Source organism: Condylura cristata, unplaced genomic scaffold, assembly GCF_000260355.1.
Source record: "Condylura cristata isolate star-nosed mole 26May11 unplaced genomic scaffold, ConCri1.0 scaffold00004, whole genome shotgun sequence".
Lineage (NCBI taxonomy): Eukaryota > Metazoa > Chordata > Mammalia > Eulipotyphla > Talpidae > Condylura > Condylura cristata.
The window spans coordinates 40,064,073-40,086,330 of NW_004567105.1; the positions used below are offsets into that span (position 1 = coordinate 40,064,073).

Consider the following 22,258-nt stretch of genomic DNA (forward strand, 5'->3'; position numbering starts at 1 on the left):
CTCTGTCTCTGGTGAAGCCTCTCACCGCCCCTGAGCCTCTGGCCTGTACCCCAGTTCTGTATGTACAAATAAATAAATCTTTAAAAAAAGAGTAAAAATAGATTTACCATATGATTTAGTAATTTAATTCCTATTTATTATCTATGCAAAAAGCATAAAAACACTAACTCAAAAGGAAAACTGCATTCCTATTTTTATAATGGTATTTACAACATGATATGGAAACAACCTAACTGCCCCAGAACAAATGAGAGAATCAAGAAGATATTGTGTGTGTAAATATATATATATATATGCACAATGGGATACTAATCAGCAATCAAAAAAAGATAAACTCGGGCCCTCCCTGGTGGCACAATGGGTTAAAGCACAGCACTAAGAAGCTAAAGCCACTTCTGCATGAGTTTGATCCCTGCCCCGGAGGTGTCCCACATGGCACAGCAGACCTCTCCTGACCCGCCTGCTGCTCCCCTCAGCAGTGTATTTCCACAGTCTGCCTGTTCTGCTCCCCACTCTGTCTCTGGTAAATCCTCTCACCGCCCCTGCAACTCTGGCCTGTACCTCAGTTCTGTAAACACAAATAAATACATCTTTAAAAAAGAAAGGAAAATAAAACTGATAAAAACAGAGTTGTGGGAGTTATGAAAGAAGAGGGAGAAGGTGGAAGTGGGGGATTCGGCACTGGAGTTTTGGTGGAGGGTGAGAGAACTGTGTATTCATATGGAGGCTGAAGTCTTACTCCAAAATTAAGTAATAGTGTAAAAACTGGTGAATAAAAATAACAACATTTAAATCCTTGTGTTTCAATGGACACAAAGGACTTACATCCAAAATATATAAAGGAGTTTTAGAAATCAATAATGAAACAATATGAACTCCAATTAAAAATGGGGAAAAGTATTTGGATGAACATTTCTTCAACGAACTACAAACATCCAATAAGTACATGAAAAGAATGTTAATAGCATAAAATATTTGGAAAAAGTAAATCAAATCCATAATGAAATATCACTTCATATCCAACTGGATGGCAAAGGATAGAAGGAAATATATTAAAGTGGATGTGGAGAAACTGAAACCTCATAAACTGGGGGAACATGCCTACTGATGGCTCTCTCTCAGGTCCTTCCATCAGTTATTAAAGAAAAGCCAGGTGGCCAGACTCCATGAGAAGCTCTACACCTGAAAGAATGACTTTAGATTGAATTCAGACATCCGCTGAGAAGGCAAATCAAACATGCTTATATATCACAGCAATTGACAAGCCATTAATTATGCTTGCCAAGAAAAGAAGAGAGGAAGCCCAAATTAACAGCATCAGAAGTGAAATTACAACAGCTGTTACAGGGTAGCCCAGAGTGGGCTGGGCCGCCTGTCTGTGGGGCCTCACCTGTGCACTCACAATTCAGTTACACTGCAGGTACACACAAAAGGGTCAATAACGGGTTTATTTACAAAAGGGGAAGGGAATAGGAAACAACCCAGGGAAAGAGAGCGGGATACAAAGTAACTGCAATACCTTCCCGCTAGGTTGACAGAGTCACAAGGTCAGGAGAGCTGCTTCCCGAGTGAGAGAGAGCATGAGATGCAATCGCGCCCTATTTATCCCCCAAATGTCCCAGAATTCCTGCTAGCTCCTTGGGTCCTCGCAGTTCTCTCCCTGGTACTGCTGGGAGTTGTAGTTTCCAATCACTGGAGTAGGGTGTAGGGTCCAGAAAGCTGGAGTAGGGGGTGGAGTCCATAAGACAGCAGAGTTCGGTTAGGACATCCTTCCCCTTAATACAGCTACTGTGGAAATACACGTAGCTTAAGAACCTATTATAAAAATCTCTATTCAAACAAGTTGGACAGCCTAGAAGAAATGAAAAGATTCTTAGACTCATATAAACAAGACTGACCCAGGGTGATATGAAGAGCTTAAACTGTCCATTCGCAAATGCTGGACTTGAAAGAGTATTAGAAAGCACCTCAGGAACAAAAGCCCAAGACCAGATAGCTTCATGAATAGCCACATACAAAAAAATAAAGTATACCAATATTTAACAGCACACATGAAAATTCACTCAAAATGATTAAAGTTTTAAACATTAAATCAAAATCATAAAGTACTTGAAAGAAAATACAAGGAACACACTCAAGGACACCCACCCCAAAGATGTATTTAGGAATAAAACTATAGCTGTAAATGAAACAAAAGCAAAAATAAAAGAGGACTATATCAAACCTAAAAGTTATTGCACTTCCAAAAAACTCACAAAAACAGAGTCCACCTACAGAATGGGAAAAAAAAATGCATTTCATACATCTGATGGGGGTTAATCTCCAAAATATGCAAAGAACTTACACAATCCAACCACAAAGAAATAAATGATGCAATTAAAAAATGGGTAAAGAGGCCCTCCCTGGTGGCGCAGCAGGTTAAAGCACAGCACTGAGAAGCTAAACCCACTTCCGCATGAGTTCGATTCCTCGCCTGCCCCAGAGGTGACCACATGGCATGGCTGACCTCTCCTGACCCGCCCGCTGCTCCCCTCAGCAGTGTACTTCATCAATCTGCCTGTTCTGTTCCCTACTCTGTCTCTGGTGAAGCCTTTCACCACCCCTGAGCCTCTGGCCGGTACCCCAGTTCTGTGTGCATAAATAAATAAATCTTAAAAAAAAAAATGGGCAAAGAACCTCAATAGACACTTTGTATAGAAGACATCCAAATGTTCAACATCACTTATTATATGAGAAATGCAAATTAAAAACTTCATCCCTGTGAGAATGCCCATATGAAAAGAAAAGAATTAACAAATATTAGCAAAGTTGCAGTGAAAAGGGAACTTCCAGTATTGTGGAAATGTACACTTGCACAGTCCCTGAGAAAGAAGCCACAGATGCTAGGGGAAGAGATGTTGATCGTGCGGAAGGGACCCATGGGGTAGGGACTGGACAATATAAATGGATAGAATCCATCTTAATATTGCCTCTACTTCTGGCAACCCTTGATATATGAAGAGTCTTTTAAGAACAAAAGCCCAGGTATAATTAAACAACTCATAGAGATGTAATGTATAGTGCAGGGGTTATAATCAGCAATATGATATTGAAAATGTGACAGTTACCAAGGAAAGACTTATAATGAATATTATTGTATAATGTACACATATTTCATATGATTATATTGTTCATCTAAAGTTGATGTTATGATCCTTCAATTAAAATAAATGTCAATTATACTTCAAAATAAATAAAGAAAATGGGTAATTCCAAGAAAAAATTAAAAATCTATCATTTTGTATGACAATTAAAAAAAATGAAACACGGACCAAATTCTTAGCTGCTCTGGATGGAAAGTGAGGATTCAACTAAGGAGCTATAAAATAGAAAAAGTGGTAATGCAGAAAATGGGAAGTTTGGAAAGATATGTAAAGAGTGACTAGCAAAGAAAGAAGCGGCAGGCACCTCGCAATATTGAGAAACAAGTTTTATGAGGTGATAGACAAGGCAAGATGGTCAAGTGATATGAAGATCTTCAGTAGTAAAAAAATTAAAATATTGATGATAATGAGGTAAGAATAGTAGGAAGTATCGATAATTAGGAATAGTAATTATGAAAACATTTCAAGGGTTTGTGAATAAAAACCAATCCTGTCAAGGTCGGGAGGGCAAAATCTCAGGGGCTGTAGCTGAAAGAAGGAGGTAGTCCTTATCTGCTGTTAGTTTCATCTTAAAAAAAGGAATGATTCCTTATGCTGTGTGAGAACAACCATTAAATCTGCTCTCAGGAATGGTACCAATTTTTTCATTGCAATCCTCTTAGGAGAACTGAAAGGAAGCTGCATAACAAAGCCAGTAATCAGGAAGTTGCTTTTAATAATCTCAACTTAGATCAAATGAATTTTGAGATTTCTACCTAAAGTGTACTTTCCGTGGGGATTATAAAAGTCATGGAAAAAGCATAAATTAATTAACCATGACAAGTGTTTTAAAAGCCTTGAAATGAAACTTCTGTTTTCACATATTTGTAAATTGAGACAATTATAGTAAAATAATTAGAAGTGAATTTTTATTTATGACTTTAAATTCAAATGAACCCAATTGACTCTCAAATGAGAATTACTCCGCACAGTGGGGAGTAATTTGCTACCCAAAGAGAGCATATGCTTCTTTGCTTCCCCTCCTCTCTTTCTCACTCTTCTGCATTTCATCTTCCAATTTCTCTCTTTCATTTTGCCTTGTCCTCCAATCTAAACCCCTTTATCTTGACTCATCTAATATGAAGTACCTTTGGCTTTTTCACTTTTTGATCTTTGGTGCCAACGGATACCATCGGCAACACAGGCAATGCCATCATGGCGATCAGAATAGGGCACCTAACTGCCACCCACTTTGTTACTAGAACGACAAGAAAAAGGTGAATTATAATTTTTTTCACTTCATCTCCACAGCAGAATCCTGGCCAAAAATAGCACACAGGGAAAAATCCTGTTGGTGACTTAAATGATATGTATTTAGGGAACATGTGGCACCAACATGAGTAATTGGCTAAGAGAGTGGTTTTAAAGTCAGAATTTTAACTTAAAAAAAAATATTACATAGCAATAACATCTTCTAATCACCAATCACTGTGATTCTTAGCAGTAGAACCACCTGCTGGAAATTTAATATTAGTTCGAAACAGTTTCATGCGAGTCTGAATTTAATAAAAGTAGATATTTAAAAAAAAAAAAGTAGATAGTCTTGTGACTCTAAATTTTGTACTTTTCATCATCTCTGACCTGTCCCAAATTTTTGAGGCAAACTAAAGGTACCAAACCTGTTCCATGCACCAGTATCCTCTGAATTCTGAAAGGAATGTTGTGTTTCTCTTACCGAAAATGATGCTCCTCTGACCATATGTAGCTCACGTTACTGCACCTTGATCCTGTGTTGCACAGGAGGCCTTGTACAAAAGGAAAGACACCCCGGCTGGGGAGATCCCGAGGTTGCAAATAACCTGAATATAGATGGAAAAAATGAGTCCATATATTTGGTACCAGCAGTGGAAGACTTATTGAGTTAAAAGAAATATACTGGGCCCTCCCTGGTGGTGCAGCGGGTTAAAGCATAGCACTAAGAAACTAAAGCCACTTCAGCATGAGTTCGATCCCCATCCTGGAGGTGATCCACATGGCACTACAGACCTCTCCTGGCCCACATGTTGCTCCCTCAGCAGTGAACTTAGTTCAGTCAGCCTGTTCTGCTCCCCACGCTGTCTCTGGTGTATCCTCTCACCACCCCTGCACCTCTGGCCTGTACCCCAGTTCTGTATGCATAAATAAAATAAATCTTTTAAAAAAATAAAAAAGAATAATATCAAGAATCATGGTCACCAAAAGGGGTGTTCAGTGGATCAGATTCTTGCACTTTGTCTACAAGACTAAAGAACTTGCAAGCTAATATCAGGCCCACCAGAACTGCAGGTAGGATGAGTGAAGGGAATAGACATTTGTGGGCCATTTTCTCAGTCACACTCAGTGTTGGGTATAGTTTCATAACTAGCTTTCTCATCAATTCCTTGTCACTACAGGAACAGGGAAAAATCCAAATCTCTGCTTATGGGCACAGTCCCAAGAAATATAGCTATTGTGATCTTACCATGGAACTCGATAAACACTCATTCCACTTACTGGTAAGAGTTTATTAGGAACAGAGGAAAGCAGTCTTTTCTTCAGGGCTTTTTAATTCACAAAGCATAATAAAAAGCAAAACTTACAAGTGTCTCTATGTCTTGGAGGTTCTTGAAAACGAAGTACTGTCAGAATCATGAAAAGGATGCATGGCCAGAAGAATTCAGCAAGGGAAAGGACCTGGAAAAATGCCCCTCAAAATCAGAACTTTAATAAACCACAAAGTATTATGCTATCCCCACCTCTTACCAGGCCTTCAGTCAAGGAAATCTTTGCCTTCTCTACTGCGTGTTCTAGAATAATCCCTGGAGACAGAAGTCCACAGAGATGGTATAGTTCCTTTCTGCCACATGCAGATCCATTGCTGTGTCAGCTCTTTATGTTTCTATCAACAAACCTTGTCTTTGTATCACCAGGCTTCCTTTCCCTCCATATTTTTATTTATTACAAACTACATGACAATGGTAAATAATTTTTCAAATTTCTCATAGTCCAACAAATTGTTTTTATATTTTTAGTTTCTTTACTGTTCTTGAATTTTCCATCTAAATATGTTGTGATTTACTTTCATTTTATGAATATTTTCTAGTATTGCCACATGTAGTTTATAATTATCATCTTACTGGTTGTATAACATTCTTACCAAGTGGTTATACCAAAATCTAAATTTTCTACCAACGAACATTCTTTGTATAATTATTTTTCTATTGCTTTTGTGAATTTGGAACAAATTTCTGAAACCCAGAAAGAGCTACAAAAGGATTGCACTAAAGTTATATAACCCTGAATTTTCAGTCAAAAAATGGAGCTGCCATTTATACATGGAATTTTTTTGAGGAAGAAAAATATCCAAGTTATAGTATTAATATTTTATTAATAGAAAATCCTCCACTACCATAATCATTTTTATTGTTATTATTATATAAGTTTGTATTGTGGGTGTTATTGGCTTCTGTTCATGCCATTTGATAAATACAAAATTTCTAGCCAGATAAAATATAGGTAAGTTATTCAACAATGTACAAACAAAAACCTAAAAATTGTGAAGTTAACAAATTAAGACTAGTCAATAAAATGTTAAAAAAGATGCCTTATTGTTTCAACTCCCGCTTACAATGCTCTAAGTTACAATGAAGATCTAGTCTCATTTGATGCATTGTTCCTTAAAGTATAGCTGCCATATCTGCCCAATTCTGTGAAGTTTAGCAAACACATCTAAATGTGCCCAGATGAGAGATACAACCTGAAATCATAAAGATGAAACAGGTGGAAAAGAACGTTTTAAAATCTGTATAATTAAAGAAGAAAAGAATTCACCCTCTTTGAAGTAATTCATGGGGAAATGGTTATTGTGTCACAAAGTGCATGATTATGAAAAGTTCTGTGACAAAGTGCTGACGCCCAATATCATGTATTCCAAGCAGCAGAGAAAATACCAGCAAGAGGCCTCTCTCAGGACTAAGGGACCATAATTAAGCCAAAAAGAAATGTCAGGAGCACTCATAAGACCACTGTTCATCTAAGGCATTTTGTTTATTCTCCATAGCAATGTCATTATTGGCATGTGGCGGGTAGCGAATGGTAGGGAGCATTACCAGTTAATTCTGGCTGAATAGAAATGTGGAAAATAGAAACATAATTCAAGTAGAACAATAACTTGACAACACTAGTAAAAATAAATACATAATTAACAGAAATGATGTCTCAACACTAGGAACGGATCCAAGCCAAAGATAGTGTTCCTGCTGTCCAGAGGCATCTAGAGTAGATGTCACTGGAGACACTGCTTCAGGGAAAACACATATTTAGTAAACCTATTAGTGCTTACAAAATTGCAACCACTCTGCAAATTACAAAGCCTTCTTCCCCCACCCCACAGAGTCCAGGAGGGAAGTTGCCACCAGGATGACAGAAGCACCCAGCCCTATACCCCAAATTTTACAGCCGTAGCACCTCTCTCACGTCATTCTCAAGTGCCCACTCCTCAAGTCCTTAAGATAGCTGAGATATGATTGTATTTGGGGACGCTGAAGCCAAACATATCTACTCATATACCCCTGAGAAAAATGGCATGTTGAAACTTCCTCACAGATTTTGTTTATCCCACACAAGTTGAGAGAGGTGGGATTGGAAGGGAGAGAAAGAAGTTAAAGGAAAGAGACGACTTTAACTAATTTTAAAAACTATAAAATGTCAAAATTTGTGTAGTCAAAAATTAAAGAATTTACACACAAGTTTGTAAAGCAAATCACACAAGCCTATGGTGACTCCTAATTCAGCCAAGAAACTCCAAAGCAATAAAAACATACCCCCAATAATCCAGACAGCCTCCTCCCATCCACATGAGCAGAAGTAAGGCCTGGAAGGAGTGTCCTTATAATAGAGGAGTTGGGGTTATTGCTGTTGGGAACAATCAACTGAAATATGAAAAGTGAACAATGAGGATGTCTGTGGGAGAAATCTCCAGGGCTATACATTAAAATGTGGAAAGATATTAAATGTGGAGAGCAATTTCCCCAGCTAGATGGAGTGAATATGATTCAAGATATGTAACATATCAAAGGACAACACAGAGACCAGCCAGCCTCATAATGACTGTATCTCACTTCAGGTATTCTGCACTCATTATCATTACCATCCCAACAATCCTTCTGCTACAAAAAAAAAAAATTGTGGCACGCTGGATATGCTGAAAGAACATTGAAGTTTAAAGGAGAAATCAAACGGGTTTCAGATTTACTGGGTGGGGGGGGGAAGGAACAGTCAAAGATACATATAACACCTGGACTGAGCCACCCAAGTATGAGTCAGATTAAAAGAAAGCAAAACATCTATCTAAACATTTCAAAGGAAAATGAACAAAGAAAAGCAAGCAAAGAAAACCATACAGTATGAATAAAAAAAAAATTCCTTTACACCAAAGAATTTCTTTACAATAAAGAACAATTTAATAAAAGCTAATGTTCAGAAAGCAAGAGTTCAAAAGCAAAGACAACTCTTCCCAAATACAAAGCTCAAGACCAGATGAATTCTCAAATGAATTCTACCAAACATTCAGAAAAAAAACTAGTGGCTAATCTTACACAAAGTCTTCCAAAAAGTTGAGAAGGAAGGGATACGACCAAATACATTTCATGAAGCCAGCATTACCCTACTACCAAAACTGAAAAAGGACAACACAAAAAAAAGAAAACTACAGGCCAATCTCTCTAATGAACACTGATGCAAAAAATCCTCAATAAAATCTTAGCCAACAGAACCCAACAATGCATTGAAGAATCTGAAAGCTGCTATTTTAGAGAGGAGGGGCAGGCATTCCTCTTGATTGATGTGTGGGAGGGACATGATCTGGCCATTTCAGGGGACCAATCACAATGGCCAGCAGCCAGCCATATCATACATGGAAAGCATGTAAAGGTCAACCAATCAGGAACTGCCAAGGTCAACCAATCAGAAACTGCCCCTGTTCTGCACAACAAAAAAGATATATAAGCTGTGCTCCCCTTTGTTCCCGGGCCCTTCCTGGTAACCAGATGTTGCTGGTTGCGGTCAAGTCCAGGTTTTCCTGTGCTGTTGCAGCAGTGGCCTGGTCTTTTTCTCGGTGGTGCATCTCACAGGTCAGGGTACATCAATAAGATACTTCATTAAAACCAAGTAGGACTTATTCCAAAGTCACAAGGATGGTTCAACATCTGAAAATCAATTAATGTAATCCAACACATAAATAAAAAGAAAAATAAAAACCATATGATCATACCAATAGATACTGAGAAAGCATTCAACAAAGTTCAACATTCATTTATGATGAAGGTCCTTGAAATTCTTGGGATTAAAGGAATATATTTAACAAAGGACAAGCTCATAGCCAATATAATTCTTTTTTTTTTAAGACTTATTTAAGACTAGTTATGCATACAGAACTAGGATACAGGCCAGGGGTGCAGGAGTGGTGAGAGGATTCACCAGAGATAGAGTGGGGAGAAGAACAGGCCAACTGATGAAGTACACTGCTGAGGGGAGCAGCAGGAGGGTCAGAAGAGGTCTGTCGCACCATGTGGATCACCTCAGGGATGGGGATTGAACGCATGCTAAAGTGGCGTTAGCTTCTTAGTGTTATGCTTTAACCTGCTGTACCACCAATATAATTCTTAATGGTGAAAAACTGAAAGTCTTTCTGTTAATGTCAGGAACAAGACAAGGATGTCCACTCTCACCACTGCTTTTCAATATAGCAGTGGAAGGCCTAGCCAGAGTAATAAGACAAGAGAAAGATATACAAGGAATCCAATAGGGAAAGAAGAGTAAAAATATCACTATTTGCAGATTTACATAAAGAACCAAAAAATTCCACAGAAAAACTGATCAAAATGACCAATTTAGTAAAGCAGCTGAATATAAAATCAACACAGAAAAATCAGTAGCCTTCCTATATGCAAACAATCAATCTGAAGAAAAAAATAAGAAAACCATCCCTTTTGTAATTAAAACAAAAATAATCAGATACTTGGGTATAAGTCTAACAAAAGAGGTGAAGGACCTCTGCAAAGAAAATTATAAAACATTAATAAAAGAAATAGAGGAGGATGCAAAAAAATGGAAAGATATCCCTTGCTCATGGATTGGAAGAATTAACATAGTCAAAATGGCCATCCTGCCAAAAGCAATTCACAGATTCAATGCTATTCCAATGAAAATTTTAATGTTATTAAAAGAAATAGAACAAATATTGATGAAATTGATATTGAACCACAAGAAACCTTGAATAAAAAAGCTCTCCTGACTAAAAAAAAAAAAAAAAAAAAGAAAAAGGCAAAGGAGATAGCACACTCCCAGACTTCAAATTATACTACAAAGCCATAATAATTAAAACTGCATGATACTGGAACAAATACAGACACACCAACCAATGTAATTGAGTAGAAAGCCTAGAAATTAACCCACAGACCTATCAACAACTAATCTTTATAAAGGAGTAAAGAATATGCAATGTAACAAAGACTTGTTCAATTAATGGTGCTTGGAAAACTGGACCACTAAATGCAAAAGAATGAAGCTATATTACTGCCTCACACCATGCACAAAAATCAACTCAAAATGGATTAAAGAATTAGATATAAGACCTGAAAACATAAAACATGTAGAAGAAAATATAGGCAAAACACTTCATAACATACTTATCAGTAACATTTTTAAAAACACATCACCTAAAGCAAAGAAAATGAAGGAAAAGATAAATAGCTATGATTACATCAAATTAAAGAGCTTCTGTACAACAAAAGCGATGTTACCAAAAACAAAGAAATACCCCACTGGTTGGGAGAAAATTTTTGTACATATTACCAACTCAAATGACTGATTACAAAGTTCTACAGAGAGCTAATGAAGCTCAACAAAAACAAAGTAAACAACTAGTCAAAAAATGGACTGAAAAGACATTTTTCCAAAGAAGAAATGCAAATTTCCAACAGGCATATGAAGAAAAAAAAAGGTCAAAAACAACTGGAAAAAAAAAAAAGAAAAAAAAAAAAAAAAAAAAAAAACACCTTACAAAAGTGAGAATGGCCCAAATTAAACAAAACAAAACAAAAAACTAGCAACAAAAAAATGTCAGCAAGAATGTGGAGAAAAGAGAACTCTCCTACACTGCTGGTGGGAATGCAAAGTGGCGCAACCACTATGGAAGCTGTGTGGAGGTTCCTCAAACTACTAAAAATGTAACTTCCATATGATCCAGCAATTCCACTCCTAAGTATCTACCTAAAGGACACAAAAACATTAATTCAAAAGGACACCTGCACCCCTGTTTATTGCTGCTCTATTTACAATAGGAAAAATGTGGAATCCCAAATGCCCTAAAATAGATAACTGGTACATATACATAATAGACTATTACTCAATAAATCAAAAAGAGAAACTGAAGCCACTGGAAGCAATGTGGATGGAACTGGAAAGGATCATGCTGAGGGAAATAAGCCAGAAAGAAAAAAAAATACAGATAGTTTCACTCATTTCACTCACAGCAGGAGTGTAAGATACTGGGGGGTGGGGGGAAGAATATATATATGCATATACATATAATAACTGCAATAAAGTAAAAATGAATATCAAGTAACAACTATAAACCAGAGACATTCTATGGAGGAGGAGAGGGAAATAGGATCAAAACTGGGGTGGGACGAGCTCACGGGACTATAGTGATGGCACATGGGTGAAGCACTGGTGGAAAGTCCATGGGGATTACAATTGAGATGAAAAAAAGTACAAAATGAAGAATGATGTAAAAAATATATATATTTATAAAATTTTAAAAAAATTACAAAAAATACTGAGAGCATCTCCTTCATGTTTTGTCTAAATCAAGATGTAGAGAAACAAAAACTATAAAATAACCTTAAACTATATTAAAATTAAAATTTTCTTCTTCAAGAAAATCTATTTTAAAAGTGGAAAAATCAGCCATAGTACTTGAAAACAATTGAAAAAAAAAAAAACAATTGCAATGTATGTAACTGACAATTTCATGGCCAGAACCTAGATATGCGTCTGCAAATTAGTGAAGAAGAGATTATACACTAGAGAACAGTTGAAAGATATGAGCAGACAGGAGCAAATATGGAACACCTTGCAAATATATCATCACATATTCAGTATCACTTGTCATCAGGAAAATCCAAATTAAACTCCTATGAGATACCATTTTGCACCAGCTTGGGGAAATAAAAAGTCTCAAAACTACAAGTGTTGGTGAGGGTTCAGATTAGCAGAGTCTTTAAAAATCTTCTTAATTGTATTAGTAAAACAAGAGGTGCAAATTCTAGGACCCAACAATCCAACACCTGTGTAATAGATAGGGCCATGTCAAGTTACCTCTATTAGACTGATGTTCACTAACAAAAATGGATTAATTTCATAAACAGTGAGAACTTATTTACACATATGAACTAAAAGATGTGCTTAAGAATGTTTACAACAGTATTGTCTGTGAAAAAAATTATTGGAAGTCATGCAAATAACAGGAGCACAGAATAATAAATTGTGGTGTGCTAGAGCAATAAAAATAAGAGCACCATTCATTCATCAGGAATTCTGTGAAGTATGTTGGACATTGTATTGTGGGTCAAAATGAACAATTATGATCAAGTCCCTGCCTGAAAAAATAAAGTAAATGTATTTATGGAAGTAAGAGGAGCCAAGTACCAGCACTGACTGAGATTCTTCTGGGGATGCAGAAATAAAGATTATACCCTGTTCTCTAGCAACTCCTCTTTATAGCCCTGGGATATTTATAAACTCTGGCTTACCTACCATTTCATCCTTCCAAAAATCAGTGAAGAGGAAAACACTGGTTCAATGTAATACATTGATAACCAAGAAGCTAATTAACTTGAACGTAACTCATAACGGAAGCTGGGCTGTCTCTCAGCAGTTAGTAATTCTCCACCTACTTGAACAAAACACCTCACAAGTGACATTGAACTCATTTTATAAATCCTCCAAACTGCTTGCACAATATGTGGCTTTGGTTACAAAGAGTAAAAAAAACAAAGAACAAAATGCTTTGGGACAAAAAAATTATATATAGTTATAAATGAATGAAGACAAAAAGTACCTCAGAGGGAGGAGCCAATCACAAAATCTCATTGGCTGAATGAAGAGGAAAACATCATAATAAGTTTAGAATATCAAGGAAGATGAAATAAAGTATATAATTAAGCCAAATGTCATTGTCCTTGGAAATAAAGGACTACACAGAAGCACGCAATTCTATTGTGTCTCTCTGAAGCACTTAGGTTTCTCTGCATATCAACCACACAGAAGAGGTAACTTTCCCAGAAGTATTATAAGTCCTGTGCTTTAAAATACTGTAAGAAATGTGGTTGCAAACAAAGCATGAGTCAAAACCAAATAGCAACCACCACCGAGTTGAACTGCTTACAACCATTGCAATTTGGAGCCGGAACATCTAATGATCTCTCCATGAGAATCCCAAATTCCCTTCTTGATTAACCCCTTCCAAACCTTTCTGTTGGCTATTTAGATAGCTGGATACTGAACTAAAGAGAAACTTTCTCCCTTTCATCATTGTTGTTTTATTTTTTGAGATTTAAATTGAAAAACTCATTCATTAAATATTCCTTGAGAACCTGCTCTTTCCATCATTGTGTTAGAGACTTAGAAAAGCACTTAAAAGATGAATGAGGGATTTCTTTCCTCAGACTCAAAGGAATAAATAAAATCATTGAGTTAGGAAATGCTCATTGTTACATCCTTTCTGGAAGTTAGGTATATCAAATCAGGAAGTCAGGACATGTTTCAAGAGTCAATATACACCAAAGATCCCAATTCAACAGATTTTTCTAAAGAAACAATTGAGTTAGAGTCTAAAACATGCACCACAAAAATGAATGTAACATTAGTTTCTCCACCACTAAGTCCAATGAGCATAGAGAAGACAATAGGTGGGGGGGGGGGGAGAGCAATCCCTGGTGGCGCAGCAGGTTAAAGCACAGCATTAAGAAGCTAAAGCCACTTCAGCATGAGTTCAATCCCCACCCCGGAGGTGACCCACATGGCGCGGCAGACCTCTCCTGACCCTCCCACTGCTCCCCTCAGCAATGTACTTTATCAGTCGGCCTATTCTGCTCTCCACTCTGTCTCTGGTGAATCCTCTCACTGCCCTTGCATCTCTGACCTGTACCCTAGTTCTGAATGCACAAATAAATGAATCTTAAAAAAAAAAGTGGGGCCACAAGCAATGAGAAGGGCATGAGAGCAGTCAAAGGGAAGAGAGGTGGTTCAGGATGGCCTTGCTGCATGAAAAGAGGGCAGATACAATCTCTCTGGGCAAGTCCCCCTTCACATTGAATAAATCTCTAATCAAAATACCATCTGTAATAATTTTGCATATCACATTTTTTCTAAAATATATTTGGTGAGCAAATATATTCCAAAAGCAAAGACAATTCTGCAGGAAAGAGACAATCTATGAAAGGTTATATCCAACCAGGTATTAGAACATATTACAAAGTATCAATGCCTTCAAAACTGAAATTCAAAAGCCAAAATGAAATAATATGGCAAGGCCAATGATATGCTCTATACAGTGCTTTAAAATACATAACAAGTAACCTTTTTAGTACCAGGAGTAAGGGAGAATAATTCAAAGAATAATTCAACAATTCAACAGGTTTAGGTCACCTGATTTAAGATTTTTTTTTAAGATTTATTTATTTATGCTTACAGAACTGGGGTACAGGCCAGAGGTATGGTGGATGAGAGGATTCACCAAAGACAGAGTGGGGAGCAGAACAGGCAGATGGACAAAATACATTGCTGAGGGGAGCAGTGGGCAGGTCAGGAGAAGTCTGTCACCCTAGATAAAGTTTCCAGGTCCAGTCTTTTCATATCTTATAATTTTCCCTCAAATATATTGATAACACATTCAGCAAAAGAAAATATTTTTTTCATGTCCTGACAAGCAACCAAGTTGAAAAATTAAAGAATTGGATCCTTGTTAAAATCCAATCAGTTTTCCACATCTTCAAAAGACCAGTTATCCTTATATTCTAAAACTCAGGCAAAAATACCCCACAGCTCAACAAATTTCTAAATAATGCTCATAATTTAGAATTTTATTTATTATTTGAAATAACCCTTCAAAGCTGTTTTTCTCTGTGCATCTATTTATTTATTTTATTTTAAATGCTTTGAAAAAGAGCCCAGGAGGAAAAACAGCTTCCCTGAAAACATCAGGATGAATTAAGATCAATCAAAATGAAAGAAAAGGCTCAGTTGATTCTGTGTTTATGTGTGAAGAAAAACTATCAGTGTTTGCTTCGGCAGCACATACACTAAAATTGGAGCGAAAAACAATCAAACCCAAAACAGCCAGTGTATGTCTGCCCCACATTCTAGAAATACAAAAATAGTTTTTTGGTAAATAGCTTTTTACCACTTTTCTTAGATTGCAGCTTTGAGTGCTGGAGACACACTGAATGGCCTTCAGAGAATTAACTGACAGTGGCTAATTTCCTCTTGGGGCCCAGGGCAGGGAGAGACCTGCCAACCAGGGCTGCCCTGAGGATACTGTGGCCTCCAGAAGCAATGATAGGTAGGAAGATAATCAGCTTGGTCGTGTTACCTACGAAGAAGCTGGATTGATTGCCAATTTTGCTAAAAAGCCCCTGGAGCACTCATGAGCCCATGGGCACCTGTGCCCAGCCACAGGGAAAGAAACCAACCTTAAGCTGCCACACAGGCTCAGCAGGGAATTGTGCGAATTCCTGCTCCTGTGCAGGCACTGAGGACAACGCCCCACCCCCACCCCCTTGCACCTGAGCAACAGCTCCTGGTCTCTGTTTAAAAGTCCAAAGCAACTCAAGGCAAGAGTTTTTCTCCTGGGACTGGACTTGAATTTATAAAGTCCCAGCTTGGGTCCTGTTACCACTCACTTACGGACTACATCTTCTTCCCCCAAATTTGCTGGTGGAGTACTCAGAATGTGAGCTTATGGAAAAGGGTTGTTGCAGATGTCGGTGGTTAGGTTGAGCTGAGATGGGACTCCAGGAGGTCGGCCTCTAATCCAACATGACTGTGTGCTTGTAAAAGGAGAAACCTGAAGTCCTGGAGCAAGCTGTTGTGTCTTTTTACAACAAAGACAGATTTTTTTTTCTTCCCTAGAATATTCTGTTTCTTTTAATCTGGAAGGAACGCATTCTCCCTAAACAGCATCAATGGGAAAATTAAGCATCAACGGGGAAATAAAAATACAGAGATGGGCTCAAACAAATATAGTTGATGTGAAGACACAGGGAGAAGCCCACTAGTTACAGTTTAGGGAAAACCAGCCCTGTTCACACCTGAATCTGGATCTTCCAGACTCCTTGACTGGGAGACAATGATTTCTGTTGTGAAGCTGCTGGGCCTGTGATATCAGTGCCGGCAGCCTAAACAGATACATTCTCCACTACCAGGGCTGGTGACGCAACCACCTTGCCAGGTGATTGGCATTTTGATTTCCTAGCTCTTAATGAAAGAAAGTTATTAGTGAATGAATCTCAGTCATCTCTTTTAGCACTAAGATGCTATATTTTGGTGAACATTTTAAATCTTTGTTTATTCACAAAACCACTTCAAGTCATTACATCCATGACTCCTTTAGTGACATCCCCACCAGTGTGTCAACATAGTTCTGTTTTCCTCTAATATAAAGATGTTCTGATATTTAAAAAGTAAAAACCACAACTATAACATCTTCAGAAGCCATGTTTCATCTTTTTTCCAACGTGCCCATTGAGGTCAGTTCCTGAACTTTCACTTCCCAGGTCCTGTAAATATCCTTGTTAGACCTTTATGGCAACTCTAATACTAAACAATTGATAACTTGCAATTACACAAAACCAGCAAGTCCCAACCTCTAAAATTTACAAATTTCCAAAACAAGAGTAATTTTTCTTCTAGGGCTTAATAGCGTGTGATTTGAGAAAATGACAGACATCATGGCCAAATTGTTAATTGTTTTCAAACGGAAATTATTCTTAATACCGAGTTGGCCTTTCAGCATCTGAATTCAGTGGTAGACAAGAATTTCAAAGAAATGTGTGTATCTTTTTGTTTTATAAAAGGAACATACTTTCATGTGCTCTGAGGTTTGAAGCAGTTGAAACTCAACTTGAGAATTTGCTCTTTACATGTTAAAGAAAAGTATTTCCAGATTGTGTTTGTAACATAAGGATGGTTGAAAGTGAAATATAGAAAACCTAATGGGAAGGATTGGAACTTGAAGTTGACCTTCTGTTGAGTGTAGCTCTCACTACCTAAAGGGTCTCCTAGAAGTTGGTCAGAAGGAGAAGCTCCGGTAAAAACACCATAGCTCTTGTCTTTTTCTAAGAGTAAGTATCTGTTTCACCAGTGTGGCCTTTTCAACAAGAATATGGTGCTCATGTACGGGGAGGTACCTGCAATGGCACCATTGAGTTCTGGGATTTGTCAACATGTATTAAGTAGGAAACACGTTAGTGTGTTTCCTCGCCGGTAGTTATGATTTCTCCATTCCGCTCTTGGAAATGGCCCATGGGTTTTTAAGACAATGACGTTCTTGTGTTCGAGTATATTCCAATCCTCCTTGAAACATAAATCTTAAGTAAAAGCTGACCAAATCTGAAAGATGTGACTCTACTGTCATGAATTAATTGGGTAAGGGCCTAGAGCCCTGTCTTCCTGGGGGTTGTGACATAGTAACTGGAAGGGAGAATCAGTAAAAAAAAGAAAATTTCAACAAGTGCAAAAGGTCAGAGGCTGCTGTGAACCAGAGAACAGTCATCATCATCCATAATTCACAGGCAGTGGGTAAAATAAAACACAAGGAAACTGTGTTTTCGAGGAGAAGACACTTGGCTTACATCATTTTGTTTTTTATCATTGTTGTTTTATCATCTTGTCAAAATGAGAACAGAAATATAAAAATGAATGTCAAAAATCAGGTGAAAAAGCAGAGCTCTCAGCCAGCAGACAGTTGCCAGTGCTGACCAGACTGCACTGTGTCCGTTCCCGATCTGCCACCCTAGACTCACACAAGAGTTCTTGACTGGACCCAGAGAGTCTGCCCTGGAGAATGTACTCAAAGGAAATTATCCAGTAGAAAATGCATCATCCATGCATAAAGATAGTATGTATAATAGGCAGAACCAGAAAGAAAGTTAATACCCCACATAAGGAAATGGTTGACTAAAATGGACCCAACTGATGAACTATTATATGATAAAACCATTATACATGAAGACTAAACAGCAACTTTTAAAATGTTGGGCCTCATAGATGAAATTCGAAGGGGTTATGCTAAGTAGAGTAAGTCAGAAGTGAAGGACAAACATCTGATGATTTCACTAATATATGGAACGAAAATAAGAAACACAGCAAAGGAGCAGACAATACTAAACCTAAACAAACCCTAGAAATGTGAGGGCAGAATTGGGGCTACCAGAGTAGGAAGGTGCAAAAGAGGGAGGGACCCCAATGAATTAAGTTGAAGATTATGCCTTGATGATAGTGAAGTAATAAACACCTGACGAGGGGTGTATGCTACCTATGTTTCACATTCAGTATTGTAAACCAGTATTACCCCAATTTAAAAAAATACAATTTAAAAATGAATAAACTTAAGGAGGACAAAAATAAATAAATAAATGTTGAACTTCAATATAAAGTCGGCAAAAAGCATAAAAAGACCGAAAAAAAAAAAAAACATAAAAGTAGTGTGTGCATGAAGATAATGGAATTTCAGATGAATTTTTTTTAGGTTTTCTTTTCTATTGTGCAATAAATAAAAATCACATTAAAGTATTTATGAAAATTCTATTCTATTTAACTGGCTTTTCCGAGAGCAGTAACATTTTGATGATCTATGAAAATAAGTGTGATAAGTACTTTTCATTCATTCTACTACTCTTGTCTTGATTTCTGACTGAAACTTCCATAATAAAATGTTTACTAAAGGAACTAAAATAATAAAATATAAAGTAGACTTTTGTAAGTAAATAGGTAAACAACATACTCATCTTACAAACAGTACCTGATTCTTATCACTAAACACACATTTATTTGAGGTTGTTTAATCATGTGGTGAGATTGCCTAGCCCACAGCTATGCTGACACATACCCACAGTCATACCCAATATCCACATATCCAATATCCACAGTCAGGTAGGTGCTGTTCAAAAACAAAGAATTTACAGGAGGAAGCTGTGAAAAACAGCCAGTTTAAAGAAACCCACACAGAGGGCCACAGAGAAAACGGGCCTCAATATTTCACAGAAGTAGCATAAAATGATAGGAGTATGCCCACATTTCAATTCTCTGAAACTCCATTCTAACCCTGTTGTGCAAACTGGGAGCCCTGAGAACTTCATGCTGGCTTATCCTCACCCCTGCGGGCTTACCCTACAGATGCAGGAGGCCCATTTCTAACTCAAGATTTTGACCAAATGAGAAAACAGGTCCCACTCATATGTCAGGTGTTGTTTCAAGCACAATAATTCATTTAATCCTTAAGTCAATCTCATTTTACAGGGAAGAAAATCAAGTAAAGATTTGTCTGGCCAGCTGAGATACTAAGTGACAGAGCCAGAATGTGAGTCCGAAGCGGCCTAGCTCCAAACTTTTCTGAAGCCCTGTGCTACATAATTCTTCTAATTATGTACAATGCTGTGATGAACAGCCCTGTGCAAAGACCACTTCCATTTGTGCACAGACTTTGGTAGGATATATATCCAGAAACAGGCTATTAAATATGTGATTATGGACCCATTGCAATTTGCTGTACCCAACTACAGCTCCCTGAGGACAGGACTGACTTTTCTCTGGTTCATCAGACATGTGGCACATAATAGACATGCAACAAATACTATGTTTCTTCCTTCACTCATTCAACATTTTTTGTTCTTGTGAGTTTTTATTGACAATAGCAGACACCATGGGAATATCAACATCAGGCATGCCCCACCAGGGAAATGTCCACTCTGATGTTCCAGGGATGTGCCAGACCCCTAAATAGTTCCTCTTTGGGAATTTCTTCCTGTTGGGAGGACTGGACTGCCAGATATCTCTTCACGATCACTACTTCTTGCAGAAAACTTTCTCTTTCTTGGATTTGGAGAAAGAGAGGTAAGTCTTCCATGCCATTCTCCTGAGCAATATCCTGGGGGCTATTCTTTTTCTCTCTTTCTTTTGTTTATCTTTTACTTATTTCCTCACACCCCTCCATTGATCTGGAGTACTTTTCTAAAGGACAATTGTAATCAGAATTTCTTTCCCAAGGAAAAGAGCTTTTCTTCTCCTGGCTTTCTAATGTCCTAGTATTTTCAACAACTTCTTCCTCTCCTTGAACTAAGATTTACAGAACAGCTACTATGCACCAAACACTATTCCCATACTGAGGAATACATGGGTGAACAAATCAGGAAATTGCTCTCTTCACATGGATCTGAGACATCAGTACAAGCACCAGAGAAAATTAAAAGTTAACTAAATTGTGGCATATACTAAAGGGAAAAATAAGGAAAATATGATGAGAAGTAGGAGTTACTACCTAAATAACTGGTCATCAACTAAGGGAGTAAAATATTTATGATAAGTATATTTGTCTTGGCAGCAGTAATAATCATGAAAATGTATAAACAACTCAAATGTCCAATAATGAATGGTAGAAAGTCCCAGCACCTGCCTCACTGAGCCATTAGGAGGTTAAAAGCCTTGGCATACATAAAGGATAAGCAGATTTGCATTCTTTCATGGGGAAATAGGCTTAAATCCCAAAATAAACTATGTCAACAATGTAGTCTGTGACTTGAAAAACACCTCCACAGACACCAATACATAACAATCAGTGAAGAGTAAGATTCACTTGTTAGTTGATTTTGTGCCATCAAACTTCTAACTGAAATTGTCTTAATCTTGAAAGTCCTTTGATGAGAAGGAAACAAATGAATATGAGAATTAGAATTCAGTAAAATGAAAAATCATATAAATTACTGAATTTCTTCAAACATAAATATAATGCCATCAGAAAAAAAAAAACCCATATAGGAAGTGTGAACCTTAAAATCAGAAACTATATAAACAGTACTGCACATTGACTAAAAATGCCAATTATAGGTACTGGTTTTAATTGGACATTAACATAAATGGTAGTTTATCATAATCTAAACAACTCATTTCTGCTTCACCAAAACATACACTCACTGAATACTATGTAGATTTAGCTCACTTTGCTTTGAGCAATTAGGATAGCCTGGCAATGTAATTTGGTTACAATTCCAAAAATTGTTAGTACTAACTCTAAAGACAGACACTCAAGAGTGACTCTGAGTCAGTATTTTCTTCTCATGGAAAGACTTTCAAGTTTAAAACAATTTAAGCTAAAATTTGATAGCACAAAAGCTTCAGTCTGTCATGCCAGCTCTGGCTCCAGACCCAGAAGTCGTGCTTTGGGGTCAGCATCTGGAACATCTGCTTTCACATTAAAAACATTTCATGCCCTGTTTCTTCAACCAAAAAATTTAGTTTGGTTACTACAACAGATGCTTAATCACCAGGTATAATTTAAATTTGTTTTCTTTTAGTTTTTCCTGCTTAGCTTCTCTCTGACAAGAAGTAGTAGGCTTAATTTCACTCTGATCATGATTGCTTAGCTACCTTGGCCATTGGGGTAGGTTAGGATTTGCAATAACCCTTCCTCCCCCAGCCCCCAGCTTTGTGGGGCATGCCCTGATCTCTCTGACTTGGGAGTGGGGCAAGACCTGCTGAGAAACCCCCAAGGCACACACTCACCGGGTGCCTGAGTCTGCACAGCCAGTTCTTCCAGAGAAGGACTCCAAATTGGTGCCCAGCCTGCCCCATGCCTGCCATCCTGCTGGTCAGAAAGCCAGCCCCTGGCCCCTGCTTATATCCGAAGGCCCAGGCAAAGACATGGTGATTACTATCCAATCCCAACGAAAGTGAGTGATGCAAGAGAGGTTACTGGTGACTGAAAAGGCAGGCATCGAATATCCTTCCTGTTCTGCCTCTGTTGAGAAAGTTTACCTATTCACTGCTCATCAGGGAAGAGG

The 22,258-nt window shown here is 37.6% G+C and overlaps 1 protein-coding gene across 1 annotated transcript in view; it reads right to left on the reverse strand.

The window, feature by feature from the left end:
- ABCA13 (ATP-binding cassette, sub-family A (ABC1), member 13) overlaps positions 1 to 22,049 on the reverse strand; it is a 436,597-nt gene extending 414,548 nt beyond the window's left edge. Inside the window, exons 1-3 of the mRNA XM_004676530.2 lie at positions 21,981 to 22,049; positions 5,741 to 5,834; positions 4,858 to 4,981 (exon numbers count right to left, since the gene is read on the reverse strand). Of these exons, the coding sequence (XP_004676587.1) occupies positions 4,858 to 4,981; positions 5,741 to 5,834; positions 21,981 to 22,049 (287 nt within the window). The remainder of the gene's footprint in view (positions 1 to 4,857; positions 4,982 to 5,740; positions 5,835 to 21,980) is intronic.
- Positions 22,050 to 22,258: the final 209 nt, after the last annotated feature.